The sequence below is a fragment of the Apis cerana genome, linkage group LG9, assembly GCF_029169275.1.
Source record: "Apis cerana isolate GH-2021 linkage group LG9, AcerK_1.0, whole genome shotgun sequence".
Taxonomy (NCBI): domain Eukaryota; kingdom Metazoa; phylum Arthropoda; class Insecta; order Hymenoptera; family Apidae; genus Apis; species Apis cerana.
This window is the reverse complement of record NC_083860.1, coordinates 11,128,137-11,143,517: the sequence shown is the minus strand read 5'-3', so window position 1 is coordinate 11,143,517 and position 15,381 is coordinate 11,128,137. Positions and strand designations below refer to the sequence as shown.

At 33.2% G+C, this 15,381-nt stretch overlaps 1 protein-coding gene across 1 annotated transcript; it reads right to left on the bottom strand.

The window, feature by feature from the left end:
- Positions 1 to 3,133: 3,133 nt before the first annotated feature.
- LOC108000575 (sortilin-related receptor) lies at positions 3,134 to 15,305 on the bottom strand. Its single transcript, XM_017060993.3, has 10 exons — positions 15,012 to 15,305; positions 12,735 to 12,989; positions 12,497 to 12,658; positions 12,163 to 12,423; positions 11,813 to 12,078; positions 7,488 to 11,737; positions 7,172 to 7,425; positions 6,548 to 7,025; positions 6,248 to 6,457; positions 3,134 to 6,100 (listed from the first exon to the last, which is right to left on the bottom strand). The coding sequence occupies exons 1-10, from the start codon at positions 15,273 to 15,275 to the stop codon at positions 6,039 to 6,041; spliced, it is 6,462 nt and encodes a 2,153-aa protein (XP_016916482.1). The 5' UTR covers positions 15,276 to 15,305; the 3' UTR covers positions 3,134 to 6,038.
- Positions 15,306 to 15,381: the final 76 nt, after the last annotated feature.

The following is a 15,381-nucleotide window of genomic DNA, read 5'->3' as shown; positions in this document are numbered from 1 at the left end:
TCCTTGCCACCATCATCCTCCGAGTCTCCTCGAAGGGGAGACCTACCGATCCTGATCTCTCCTCTTCTTCCTCTTCCTCTTCCTTCCTTTCTTCCTTTCTTTCTTTTTTTCTTCGTTCTTTCCCACGATTCTCTCGTTTACACCGGTAACACCGTTCTCGCGGCTTAATACCGCTTGCCTTCGAAAGTGGAGATTCGTGTCAATATTCCTTCCCGTTTCCATCCGCCACGAATACGCTCGTTTCTTCGAGACGGGCTCTCGAGATTCCCCGCGTTTTTTTAATTTAATTGATACAAGTTGAGGAGTTAGAGCAGCAGTCGTTTCGAGGTTGCACGTGTTCTTTGTTTTTTTTTTTTTTTCTGGGGAACGGGACTTTCCTCCTCTTACTTCGATTACTTAATTAAGGAACAATTGTAAACTGGGAAAGAAGGCGGGAGAGAGTTGAATTATAATTTCGAATCGAACGGGTTACGTTATTTTCTTTCCACTTGTTTACATGCTCGTGTAAATTTATTGCCTGGCGAGATCGAGAGATCTGGTTTCGAGAGATTGGTTGACAGTGGAACGGATTCATGGAATTTTCTGTACGGTTCGTGTTTTTTACTTTTTTTTTTTAAATTTTGCAGATAAGAGAGATATTAAACGATTAGAGCGATCGAGGAGAATTCGAAAATTGTTTTAACGCGCCTGGCTGATTACTGTTATTTCCCTTCAATTTTATTCACGGTTCGGTAAATTTCATTTCGATAAATCTGATATCACGATTCCATTACGAGTTATATTGGGTAAATGGTGTGTCGATCGTTATCTCCTTTGTACAAATTAACCAACGTGTAATTGCAACGTGTTATAAACGGTTTGTATCGTTGGAGCGATATATATATATATATATAAAACCATCAATCAGGAATTACGACTGTATCAATCATTCCGGCGGTTTATTAATTATTAATTTTATTTAATATTACTTAATTTTATTAATTACTATTTCGCATAGATACGAGAATAGATAAGATAATGCAGTTACTTTCGATCTCCAGATAATTATTCTGATCGAAATTGTAAATTGTAAAAGATTAAATTCCATCTGTCATCCTTAATAGTCCTTTGATTGTTCGAGGCTCGCTCTCCTTTCGTCTTTCACGCTCAATTTTCAATGAAAATTCTTCGACTCGCTCGTTTGCACGCTCGTTTTGGCCAAATAAGGGACAATTTTTTTTTTTTTTAGAGAAGATCTTATGGCAAAAATGGAACTACGTACGCGTACGCCGTGGCCGTAATTAAGGAAACAATTATTATTACGGTACATTTGCACGTGCGTAGCCCTACATTTCTCGTAAACATGCTTATAAATTATCGCGCGGCGTAATATCTGAATATCTGAATTTTTATATATTTATCGATCGAAGATTGAATTTCACGAAAATTATTTTCCAATTACACGTTTTAATTTTGATCTATTCTATTATTTCTCTTTGATTTGGAATATCTGTATAATCTTGATATTGAAATTTAAACATCGAGAAAGATCGATTGAATTTTACGAAATTTATCTGTTCAGTCGTCAATTATTTCTTCTAGATGTTTCTTTGGATGTCTGTATAATCTTGATATTAAAATTTAAAATTATTTTTCAATTACACGTATTGTTTAATTTTGATCTAATTTTGATCGTCAACTATTTCTTCTAGCCTCTTTGAATGTCTGTATAATCTTGATATTAAAATTTAAAATTATTTTCCAATTACACGTTTTGTTTAATTTTTATCTATTCAACTATTTCTTCTAGCCTCTTTGAATGTCTGTATAATCTTGATATTAAAATTTAAAATTATTTTCCAGTTATACATTTTATTTAATTTTGATCTATTCAACTTATATTAAAATTTAAAATTATTTTCCAATTATACATTTTTTTTAATTTTTATCTGTTCAGTCGTCAACTATTTCTTCTAGACGCCTGTTTGAATGTCTGTATCTTGATATTAAAATTTAAAATTATTTCCCAATTATACATTTTGTTTAATTTTTATCTTCTAGACGCCTTTTTCAATATCTGTATCTTGATATTAAAATTTAAAATTATTTTCCAATTACACGTTTTGTTTAATTTTGATCTATTCAATTATTTCTTCTATACGCCTCTTTGAATGTCTGTATCTTGATATTAAAATTTAAAATTATTTCCCAATTATACATTTTGTTTAATTTTTATCTTCTAGACGCCTTTTTGAATGTTTGAGAATAATCTTGATATTAAAATTTAAAATTGTTTTCTAATTATCTTTTTGAATGTCTGTACAATCTTGATATTAAAATTTAAACATTGAGAAAGTTTCGAAAAATTATAAAATTTATTTAATTTTGATCTATTCGTCAACTTGGATCGATTTCTATAGAAACGCCCCTTGAAACATTGAAATTCGAAATATAATTCACAGATATATGCGTGAAGAAAATAAATATGCAAAATGTATGAAAATTTTGGAGGTATAAAATTTAGAGAAAATACCCAGTCTCCCTAACTTGTACAAATAATTATCGAGTGAATAATTATTGGAAACATTGGGAGTCGAATGAAAGTTTTCACAAGATTTTTACTTCCATTCAAGGAAAGTGTCTAAACTAATCCATAAACCTCGAGTGATTAATGATTCATGATATTTCCTCGTTCGCTTCGAGCGATTATAAAGAGGATTTATAAGAGGAATAACCTCGAGCGCTTCGTAATTCTATTCTTGACGTTTTATTAATTCGAAGAACGCCCCTTCCACACTGGTGATTTTGGCAATTTCATTGTTTCCGGCTGAAATGGGGAACGGAAGTTTGACAATCGGCGGAAACACGTTGTTCCCTGTTCGTCGTATTGGCAAAAAAGTGGAACGACAACAACAGCCTCGGGTCTTTCTACAAATTATACCCAAGAATAAGTTCTCAAATACTGAATACCTTTATTCAAAAAATATATATATATGTATACACATTTCCCCACTACGTCGAGCGTTTCATTCATTTTCGTTTAATACACTTTTTCTTAACTTGTTTTCTATTCGTCTTGGATACAAAGAAAGATTAAAAAAAAAGAAAAGAAAGAAATGGAGAAAGATGAATATAAATAAAGTTATAATATAGATTGTGTGCCTTAAATTCATTTATTTACACGCAAATATATTATATGTATACGTAATAGATATTTATATATATATTATGTATATATCACTGTTATATTTCTATAACCCTTGAGATTTACACGTACAACCTAAGCTCCATTCGATATCTCTTTTCGCTCTCCCGCGAAATTTATTTAAAAATCTCGGCAATACCTTAAAATTCTTCGATTTCTCTCTTTCTTCCCTTCATCTCGCATCAAAATATCAATGTTGTGTATATATAGTATAGCAAGTTAACAAACGTGAATGAACGGAATGGCTGAAATTTTTCAATCTCGAAGCACTCGAACGGACGTAGTCATATTTCATTTCTTTTTTTTTTTTTTCCTTTTTTTTAGCGATAAGCACATATCACTTTTTCCCCCTTTTTTAATATCGTCTTTTTCTCGATTTCGTAATTAATATCATTTCATTTTTAAGATGTGAGTAGCGATCGTTCGTTCGAAAATATCGAATGAATATCGTCGCAAAAAAAAAAAAAAAAATATCAAGAAACATATCTGTTTTAAAAATTCCACGTAATTATTTCACGTATCGTTTCGCATGTTCGATAAAAGTTTAGAATTCAACCATCTCAAAATCTTTAGAATATATTGTGTATATATATATATATAATATCTTCTCGTTTTATCACAATCGTGATAAATTTCGAAACGATGACATCGAGATGCAACTCAAGTGGATCTCGATTACTCGAAACGTTGATTTTTTTTTTTTTCTTTTTTGGTGTTTATACGAGCTATATCGAAACTGATAATACTGCTTAACACTTTCTGTTCTTCCTCCACAACTCGTCTGATCACTTTCCTCTTATTATCTTTTGCCTCTGTTGAGCAATAAATCGTTGTTTGTATGGCACGATTCGTAAAGCAATGGAAAAAAAGTACATTCTTTTTTTCTTTTTCCTCTCTCTTTTTACCGCATAGAGTGATAAAAGAAGCAATAATCGGATTACAAGTTTGTTTGAAATCGTTTGAAATTATTTAACATGATTAAAACATAATTAAAATTTTAATCAATATTGAATTTAATATATATATATATATATATATTGAAAAAATTGTATATAATATACAAATTTAATATAAAGTAATATTAAATATTCTATCTAATCTTACTTGCAAAAATATCTTCCCAAAATTTAATCGAAAATCAGTGCAATGATAAAAAATAATGGTGTTAAAATAATTATATTCGAGAAAATTCTTCTAAATTTCCGAAATAGTTTCTTATAACACTCTAAGCATTAGAAGAAAAAAAAAATATATATATATAACGTTTTAGATCATAAATATTTAAATTATTCAATTTTTTGTGCGTTTGTTTCGTTCGGATGAGATTAAAAAATTAATCAAAAAAAAAAAAAAAAAAATCAGTGAATGAACGAAAGATAAAATTCAAAATGGTAAAATATCAAATTCGAGTGCCTATACTGGATTTTCGATTTCATCGTTTCAAAAAGGCAACATGTCCGTCTGCCATCTCTCCATCTCGATCGAACGAGCAACAAGTTATTCGTTATTTACAATTTTTTTTTTGTGACAGCAATCAGCACCGACAATTTAGCAATCATCCGTCACTCTATTGCTTCCGTTTCCAACATTGTTAACATTTATACTAAAAAAATTACATAAAAATAAGCGCCACATATTTGAGATTTTATACACGTCTAATGGTGCCACCTACAGCTCTGCTTGCTTTTTTAACGACCCGGACTGCAATTATTTTTTTCCTTTAAAAAAGAAAATCGGAACTTTGACCATCATCACAAACTTTCGCCATATATCTAAACGTATATAATGATGCATATATTAATTATGAACAAACTCGTTCATATATTTGTTCGTATATCACGTGTATACAAGGAGAAGAAAAGGAATATATGTATATATTACAACTTGGCAGAGGCAGAGCGAGTATTTTAAATACGGTGTCAAAAATTGTCTTTCATTTGTCACAGTTATTATGTGTAATGGCACATTTTTCTTTTTTTTCTTTTTTTTCTTTTTTGTATTGACAAAAAAAAATAAAAAATTGACAAAGCATAAAACTCGAAATTTCAGAAAAATTTTACAAGATGATACGTAATAATTAAAAAATAATAATAATAATAATAATAATAATAATAAAAAAGATAATAGTAATGAAAATTGGTCAGATAATTAAACAATTTTCTTTCATTATACATATAGTACAAATTCAATAATCAACGTTATACGTGGCATTTCTCGAAAAATCTTAAAAGTGTTGGGCTGTTTTCGTACAAAATATTTGCTATATGTACAAATTCTTTCTTTTTTTCTATCTTTTCCTCATTTACCGCCCTTCATTTTACCCTACACAAATATCAAACAAACAACAATATCAAATTTTTCTATATGGCCCACCGGTACGACGTAAAATTAATTCAACATTTACATGTATATAATAGTCTACAAACGTAAGATAATCTTTTTTTTCATTTCACAAAGCTTTCATGTAAGTGCTCTAAACAGTCCATTCGATCAATCTTGGTTTACTTTCTACAATTATGTATACACACACACATATATATATATATATGTATGTATTTATATATATGTTTTTATCTGTATGTGTATTTGTGTATGTCAGTCTTGAGCCACTTTCATAAAAGCTTTTCAATTTTATGATCAGGTCATCTTTCATCTAATATATACATGTATATATACACATATATATTTATATTTAAACGTATAGTGTCTTAACACATTTCTCCTAAAATATAAATATTACGTGTGTATATATATATGTGTATATAAGGTCCACCTATATACTTAAATATTTTTCTGGATATGTTCATTGATGCAAACGTGTCATGTTGTTGTATGTGTAATTTTTTTCACGAGCTTATGCTATTACTAGCGGCTCATCATCGGAGAAGCCTCGGATTACAGGACTATCTTCTTCTTCTAAAATTACAAAAGTAAATAAATAAATAAAATTTTTAAAAAATTTCATATGTATTAAAATATTTCGGATTTATTAGAAATAAAGATTATTGAATTAAATCTTTCAAACCTAAATATTAATATATTAAACAATATATATAAATATACCTAAGCCGTCTGTAGTACCCGGGAAAGTTGCTTGTCCACGTCTGGTATCATAGTGACTATTAGCAAATTGCGTGAAACTGTTAGTCAATCTTCTATGTCTGACAACAAAATATGCCAACGCGGATCCCAAAGCGATAATCAACAAACAGATCGGTATCGCGAATGAGAGGATATTGGATGTATTTATCGTCACTGGTAACGATGACACTTCTAAAAATTTTTTTTTTTTTTTTAACTTGTACCAATGAAATATCGCAATGTTATCAGGAATAATTAAAAAAAAATAATTCTCATAATTACCGGCACTATATCTAGTGCTGAAAACTTCACTGAGAGGACTTTGGAAGCCTTCTTCGGTGACCAATCGAACTGCGAACGTGTAGATAAGATCCGGTTTCGCATCTTTGTATATATACGGTGGCTGATCAACTTTATATATTTTGGCAGACGATTCTTTCATCATATTCGATCCCTCCACTACCAAAATCTCGTAATGATATTTAACATTGTTCAAAGTGGATGGTAAATCGTGTTCTTGCCAAAAAATGATAAAGCCTTGATCCTTGTGCAGAACGTTCACCTGATGAGGAGGTTGAATGTCTGGCGCCGTATAAGTAACCGATGGACTTGGTATAGCGTCCTCCACATCCGTGGATATTATAATTTTATATTTGCCACCATGTTTGATCGAGTTGAATTTATGTCTCATTACGGTTTCATTGGTCGGTGGTAATGTCACTACGAAATGTTTATTTAGAGTCATTTCCGTCACAGTAATCTGGAAAAAATATTTGAATAATTTTAAATAAAGAAAAATTCAAATATATCAAATCGATATACGAAGAAGATATAACAGATATTCTTGATTTTGAGAAATATACTGTGTATATAATGATGCAAAAGTGTAGAAAATTTCTCAATCACCGTGTATCTAATAGGCTCGTCGATATTAGGACAACTGGCACTCCAAGAAATGATAATGGAATTAAGATTGTCCGTAGGAGTGACTTTTACTTTCTTTGGTGCAGCTTGTTGATTAAAATGCGTGAACACCGTAACTGGTTGACTCAGTGGTCCAGCACCGTAATCGCCGTTCACACCTACTGCGAACACGTAAGATTCGCAGGCTTCCAGTTCTTTGATGGTCGCCGACAAGTTCGTCGTTAAAAGCTTGTACTCTGAAAATAACAAGACTAATGAGAATAAGATCCATATTTACGAGTTACGCCTTGTATCTTACCCTTGAAGAATTCTATCATGTTCACCGCATAATGAATCGCGTACTGCCATTTTATTTTTCTGGGATTTTTTGGCGGGTCCCAAGTAAGTTTTACCGAGGTCCCGTGCGGTTTCACTAGCTGGGCAACCAGGTTCGTAATAGTCGGCAAAGGAGTGCCGTCCGTAGCTACAGTAATAGTCTTAGTTTTACCAGCGTAATTCTTCCTTATAGCACTGACTTCGAATGTATAATTAGTTCCTGGAGCTAATCTCGACACCTCTGCGCGATTAATGGATACAGGAATTGTCGGTAAGGTAGGATAATTTGTCGGACCTTTCGGTGTAACTACATAAGAGACGTCTTCCATTTTTTTCCATGTCAAAATCACGGAATGATTGGTCTTTGATTCCACCTTGAGATCTTCGATATTATCAATATTAGCGGAGCCATCGAAATTTAATATAGCCACGTTAGATGAGGCGGATTCTCGTTCCTTGTTCTTTGCTATTATCCAAAACGAATAATTTTTCCCAGCCTCGAATGGCATGTTTAAAATGGCAGAAGTTTTTTGTCTGAAGAATCGTATAGGTGGAATAGGTGGCGCTACGAATCCTTCGTAACCAGTGATAGGTCCGTTCGGATGCAAAGGACGTTGCCAGTTAACCTCTACGCTAGTACCGTTCCTTTGAGTCACGGTTACGTTCCACGGCTCCGAAGGAACACCTTCGCCTGTTGTAACAGTGAAATATTTTGCTGGAGGGAATACGGTAGATTGGCCCTTTATTCTAACGTAAACGGTGATGTTGTAACGTGTGTACGGTTTCAAATTGTTAAATTGATATTCCATATCAGCGACCCAATTGCTGGCATTGGTCCAGTTTGCCCCAGGTATGGCATATGCTATCGAAGGTAGGAACTCGAAAGTAATATTGTTGGGTACAGGCATCAACCAATAGAAAACGAAGCTCGTAGCATTCATAGACCGTTCGTCCACCCCCATCTCGAGCACTTGGTAAACACGCGAATTATTTTTCTCGCAATTGCTCTCATCGAAACCATCCACGCAATCCTGTTTTCCATCGCAATATTGCGCTAGAGGGATACACCGTGTCTCGTCACAGGGGAATAAACCGAGGAAACAAGACGGCGTAGCCGCCGGATTGGAATACTGTTCTTCAGAGCAACCCAACTCATCACTACCGTCTGGGCATTCCTCTACGTCATTGCAAACATTCCTTATGGGGATACAAGTACCGTCCATACGACACATAAACTGATCTTCTCTGCAAGAGGAATGATCACTGCTTCCACAGTGTATTTCGTCTTCACCGGAAGTACAATCGTTGGAACCATCACAGAGCCACGAATCTTGTATACATTCACCGTTCAAGCACTGGAATTGATGTTCACGACAGACTTTTGACTGCTCCGTGGGATATATTACGGTCCATTCCTCGGCCTCTTCGTTGCCACACCCTATCTCATCCGAATCATCCCCGCAATCGTCCACGCTGTCACATTTCCACCAATAAGGCACGCATTTCCTATTATTACACATGAACATCCAACTATTACAAGAATTAGAATTGGGTAGAGGAACCGATGAATGCACGGTGATGGTACAGTTTACTTCATCGGATCCGTCGGCACAATCCTTGTCCCCATCGCAAACCCACGAATTGTATATGCAGCGATGTTTCTCCTTCGACATCGAGTTACAAGTGAACTGCCAACTTTGACAGACCATATCGTCGCACTTGGCCTCATCGGATCCATCTTCGCAATCTTTCTCCCCATCGCATTTCCAACTCTTCGATATACAAGATTTATCCGACTTACACTGGAATTCGTCAGACCTACACGTGGTGGGATATTCTTTTTTGGGGCAGTTCTTCTCATCGGAACCATCCCGACAGTCGTTCTCGTCGTCACAACGCCATCTGTGCGATATGCATCTACCGTTGTCGCACTTGAATTGCGACTCGGAGCACTGCGGATATTTGCAATTCATCTCATCCTTCCCGTCCTTGCAATCCACATCAAAATCACAAACCCAATGCTTGGAGATGCACTTGCCATCGCACTCGAAATTTGGCGTGCAACTGGTCAACGAGGCGCAATTGATCTCATCCGAATTATCGCCGCAATCGTTATCCCGATCACAATGCCACGATCCTGGGATACATACGTCATTAGCACAAGTGAACTGATTCGGGGCGCACGTACTGGCTACTCTAGGACAGGTGAAGTTGGCAAATGGGGTGATTCCTCCTGGACACATGCACTTGCCGTCGATCATTTCCATCCCGTCGGGACAAAGGCAGACATGGCCGTGAGGCGCACCCACGCAAATATGCGAACACGTATTATTAGCGCACTCGTTGCTGCCATGTTGCATACTGTGAGCGAATACCTTAAGATCCATCAGACCTGGCAAGTGACCTAATATAGTAGTTATACCGACACCGTGATCCTTATCTGCAACAAATATCATAGATTGTTTCCAGTCATCCCAATACATATTGTCCTTGAATACCGCGACAGCGAAAGGATGCGAAACTCTCTCGTTTTTAGAGATTATTTTCTTGAATTTTTTCCCATCGAAATCGCTAGACCCGATATAATCTTGTCTAGCATCTACCCAATAAATACGTTCCGCTATGTGATCTATAGTTATCCCATTCGGCCATTCGACAGTTGGCTCCACGAATAATCTTTTCACATCCGACCCGTCAAGATTGGCTCTCGATACCGAAGCATTTCCCGGGGCCCAATCGGTCCAGAACATGTATCCGTTCATCGGGTGAACCGCTATTCCTCTAGGTTTCTGTAGATTGTTAGATCCTAGGATCGTTCTTCGCATTCGTCCCATAGTTGATATATCCGTTCTTATTACTTGAATTCTCATCTTAACACCATCAACAAAATATAACAAATTAGAAACCCAATCGAGCGCCATTCCTTCTATAGAACTCAAGTCGGTTTCCACTAGAATTTCGGGAAAACTCGTACCATCTTTGAAGCATTGCCTACCTATGGTATCGTTAACAATGTCTGCCCAATAGAGACAATTGTTTCTCATATCGAACTCGATTGCTATCACGTTCTTTAAATCGTGAATAGGCAATGTTTCTATCTTCTCTTCTATTAAATCTATTCGTGAAATGTGTTCTCGTTGAGCAACTAACAGAAATTCAGATTTCTCCTTCATAGGGCACGGGATCTCATCTGGCTCGAAATTTCTGGCTAAACCACCTACACACTCGTCATCGTTTATCTTAATATAACCCTTAGTTCTATTATAAAATGCTCCAGGCTCACAAGTATTCGGTATAGCATAAGGATCATAGAAAGTTACGGATTTATCTCTGATACAGTGATAAGGATTTCCTTCTCGTACGAAGCCAAAATCACATTGATAGTCGTTAAAATCGCACGGACATATTTCCGTTTTTATTGGCCGATCATAATCCACCCCTGTATAACAATTAACGCTCGCTGCTCTTCTTTGATAGGTTTCCTTCCGACCCAATACACAAGACATCACTGGTTGATCGGAACTCGATGGTGACCAGAATTTAAAGTCATCCTTGGTACAATCTTTTTCGAATACGTTTCTCAGATCAACCTTGATAATTAGCCATTGATGCTGACCACTGGCTGAACCAAACATCGTGAAAACTGTAGTATTTTCCCCCGGTTCAGTCATCAATCCATAAACGCGCAGCATTTCTTCGTTGAATTCATACGATTGCCAAGTCTCTCCTTCGTTAGTGGAATAAGAAATATCTCTGGTTTCTCCACGTGACTTGAAGTATCTAACAGCTACCAAAAGACCACCGTGATCTCCTATGTTAAAGAAGTAGTAGTCCTTGAGAACCTGTTTCCAAGTAAGGCCAGCGTCTCTGGATACATACAGGGCAGGATGACCCTTGAGATTCGGTCCTATTACTCCAGTAGCCATTATAATGCCAGGAGCAGATTTCGAGCTCATAATAGATACCGATCTCGTTACAGGATATAATTGACTAAAACGTTGACTTAAATGCAATGAACAATCTTTGGCACAGTGAATTAGAAAACCTTCGTGATTTGCAGTGGGGGCCTTTATGGGATTCCATGTTACACCATGATCAAATGTTATCAAAGAAACTAAATGTTCCGGGCCGATAGATCCCGATTTTGGTGTTCCTTTTACTTGTGACGCTATGTAAATACCACGGAGACCTTCTACTTTGTACAAATCGGTGAATGACTCGTCCGATACATCACTGAAAAAAAGCACATGCAGAGTTTTTAATTTATCATCGTTTCATATATTGTTTTATTTTATTTGTTCTAATTACTTTAACCAACTATCTTTCCAAGTGCTATTTGGGAAAAATGTAAGAATTCCTTCAAGAGATAAAGTGAATGTAGCTATCTTCTGATCTATAACTTCTGAAATGTAAAGATTCGTTTGCGTTTCACTGTGAGAGGCAGCAACAAAAACTCTATTATACGAAACGTCGACGATATGATAATTCTTGATTGGTAAAGCTGTATTAAATTCAGCTTTAATAAAACTAAAATTTTTATAAGATATATAAAGATCCAAATGTTCCGTTTCGTTCTATGAAAAAAAATTTGAATTATTTACAATTCAAGTTTAAACAATATAATTCAATATAATTCATACTTAGCCTATTTTACGTGCCTTTTTCTTTGACGTAGCAAATCTATAATCGCCTCTAATTTGAAAGTCTTCCACGTCTGAAATGATCAATGTAAATGGTTCAATTAAGCGTGTTACCGAATCATTTTGTAAGTTATTTTGCAAATCAATCTGATAAACAGTATTTCTCCCATCTGAGTGCATTCGTTCGATTATCAATGCAGGTGCAGGGGACCAAAAAAATGCTTTCACATAAGGACGTAATAGTGTCCATTTGTAGCCTGTATTCGTCGAAAACCATAGCTAAAAATATAACATCAATATAATAAATATATATATATATACATAGTATACAATATAAAATTATAAAACTTACGCTAGGTAGAGGACTCATTTTATCCAAAGCAAGAACAATATTAACATCATTTTCATAAAATGAGATTTCACTAGGATGAAATCGTACTGACACTTCATTGATAGTTTCACCATTGTCTGGTGTGATAAAAAGTAATCTATGTGTACTGTCCACAAAAATACACTGAAAGATATAGAATAAAATTAAGATAATAACGAACAGCTAAGAAAACTTGAGAATGCTAAAAAGATAAACTTACGAATCTGTTATATTTTGGATGATTAGTAAATTTGTCCAAAGTAGCGTATTGTTGAAAAGTGCTGAATCGGAATTTTTCGGTTATATTGACGAATGTATCGCCATAATTGTAACTTATGTACACAGCACTAGGACTAGGTGTGGGATTTTTGCTTCTTACTGGTGTACTGTCTCTTGCTAGACATATTATCACATTTGATCTTTCTCCTACCCAATGAACTATTAATTGTTGATGCGAATCATTTAAAGCATTGACCTATGAAAATAAAAAACATACAAATTTTTAATTTTTTTAATACAGCATTATTTTCAAAAATGAAATTATCATCACATAGTATAATAGTATAGTTAAAAATATGTTAAAAATGAATAAACATATTTATTTATTTAGGAATAGAAATTTTATTATTTCTTACTACAGATATGGTTAAATGATTATGGCAATGATTTAAATAATATATCTATGAGATACGATATTCGATTGATAAATAAAAACAAATGTTATGTCATTATAAATATATTAATTTATGTTTGAAATAAATATAGAGAAATATAACAAAAAGAAATTTGAAATACATATAAAAAAATATAAATAAAAAGATATTTTTCATTTTTCATTTTTCTTTTTTCTTCTGTTCTGTGATCTTAAATAACTTCAAGGACATTGTTCCTGCAATGCAAGTATATTATATATAGGAAAAAAAAGTGAAAGGAATTCGTAAAAATTTATTGGTAATATTTGTCTATTAATTAATATTTATATATAATTATATATGATTTATTATATAAAATATTAATCTAACAAAGACGAAATTTTTATATCAAAAATTTTAATCTATTTTGTACATATTATGTACATTTCAATTTGTAAAATTTCTAAAAAATAATTAAATTTATTTTAAAAATACTATAAAAATATTACTTTTTATATTTTATGACGTAAATTTAAATTTATAATTACAATTATTATTATGGAAAAAAATGTATAATATAAATTTTTGATTATAATTATTTTTAAAAAATTACACGTATTTTAAATACTATTACAAATGACGAATATCTTAATCTCTGTTTACGAATATAACATATTTTAACGATTTAACTTGGTCGTTACACCACATAATATTCCTTTGTTGCCATTCATATAAATATATATATATTTACTTTAGATATGTATTGAATATAATTACATTACTAGCATGACACATATATATATATATATGTACATAATATATATATATATATATGCTTACCTATGAGTAACTGTCACGTATTGTTGTATCATCAGAGAACATTTATATAAATAGTATTAATCTGCGCTTCGAAGAAAATAATATGCTGCATTTTTTCCTCATTTATTTTCTTCTACGTTTCTTTGAAATATTTCAAATAAAAATTTAAAATTTAAATTTAACTATCAAAAATAATTATAAGAAAATATTGAAAATATTCTTTCTATCAATTTAATCTAATAATAATTGAAAAAGATAAGATAAATAACGTAATGATCAATCATTATAATAACAATAATTTCGATTTTATTTATGAATTATGACCGTGTTAAATGTTATCTAGTTATCAAATATAATCAATGTTTGTTTAGGACTTTTACATGAATGTATTGATACCTTATTTGACACTGCGATTGGAACTGAATAATGCGTACCATGGAGACAAACTAACTGATTATTAAATAACTGTGATTAGAAAAAATGTAAAATAAAGTTTTTTGTCCAAAGTTTATTATTTTCGAGAAAAATAAATTTGAAATTTAGTACGCATAAATGTTAAAATATTTTTCGCCGTGTAACTTATGCTTATTGAAGTTAGAAACAATCATTTGTAATTTTTCTTGTATATGTTATAAAATGAACAAAATGATTTTCATGATCAAAAAATATTTAACAATCAATGAACGCTTAAGCCGAAATAAAGAAGACGAATAGAGCGGTTACTGACCTCTGCATGTCAATAACAGAACGACTATGACGCGTTACTCCGTTTCGTCAAGATTGATTAAATTTAGTCCGGAAGGGACATAATACGGCAATTACGTTCTCCGCTGTCTGCTGCACAAAGACAGCGTTGTATATACCGCCCTTATTATCTGCCGCGTAAAATTCTAAAATCTCTCCTATCGGTGAATAACAAGTATGCAGTGATAAGAGAACAAAAACAATATACTACTTTATGCAGTAAATGAATCGATGGAATTATCGTTTCGAATAGGATTAAAAGTATCAGAATCGTACTAAAACAGAAAATGATAATTGCATACCTTTGTCGTGATATTTGGATCATTATTTGAGATCTGTGAAGGAATATCCCTGCGCGTTCGACTAGCTGACGTTTCGCTGACATCCGAATATTCGTCTCGATTAATGACAAGCGGCTGTCTATAACCATAAGAATTATAATCTTCCGTAATATGAAGAGTTTTTGCTTTGAGACCAAATCTCTGCCCGTTATTGAAACTCGTTAATAATATTAAATGCAAAAAAAGTGCAGAGTAATATAAGACCGAAGTCGTCCGACCGGCCATCTTGCTCAGACTAACTTTCTTTAATCATTATGTACATATATATATATATATAAAACTAAAGATATATGTATATGTAGACATAGAATGTCTCAAGTCAAGTAACTAT

Bases quoted from the DNA above. Each gene is read 5' to 3' on its own strand.
- LOC108000575 (XM_017060993.3), bottom strand. From the start codon at position 15,275: ATGGCCGGTCGGACGACTTCGGTCTTATATTACTCTGCACTTTTTTTG. The intron at 12,990-15,011 runs GTATGCAATTAT...TTATTTTCATAG, and splicing joins ATCCAAATATCACGACAAAG to GTCAATGCTTTAAATGATTC. The intron at 12,079-12,162 runs GCACGTAAAATA...TTTTTTTCATAG, and splicing joins TTGCTACGTCAAAGAAAAAG to AACGAAACGGAACATTTGGA.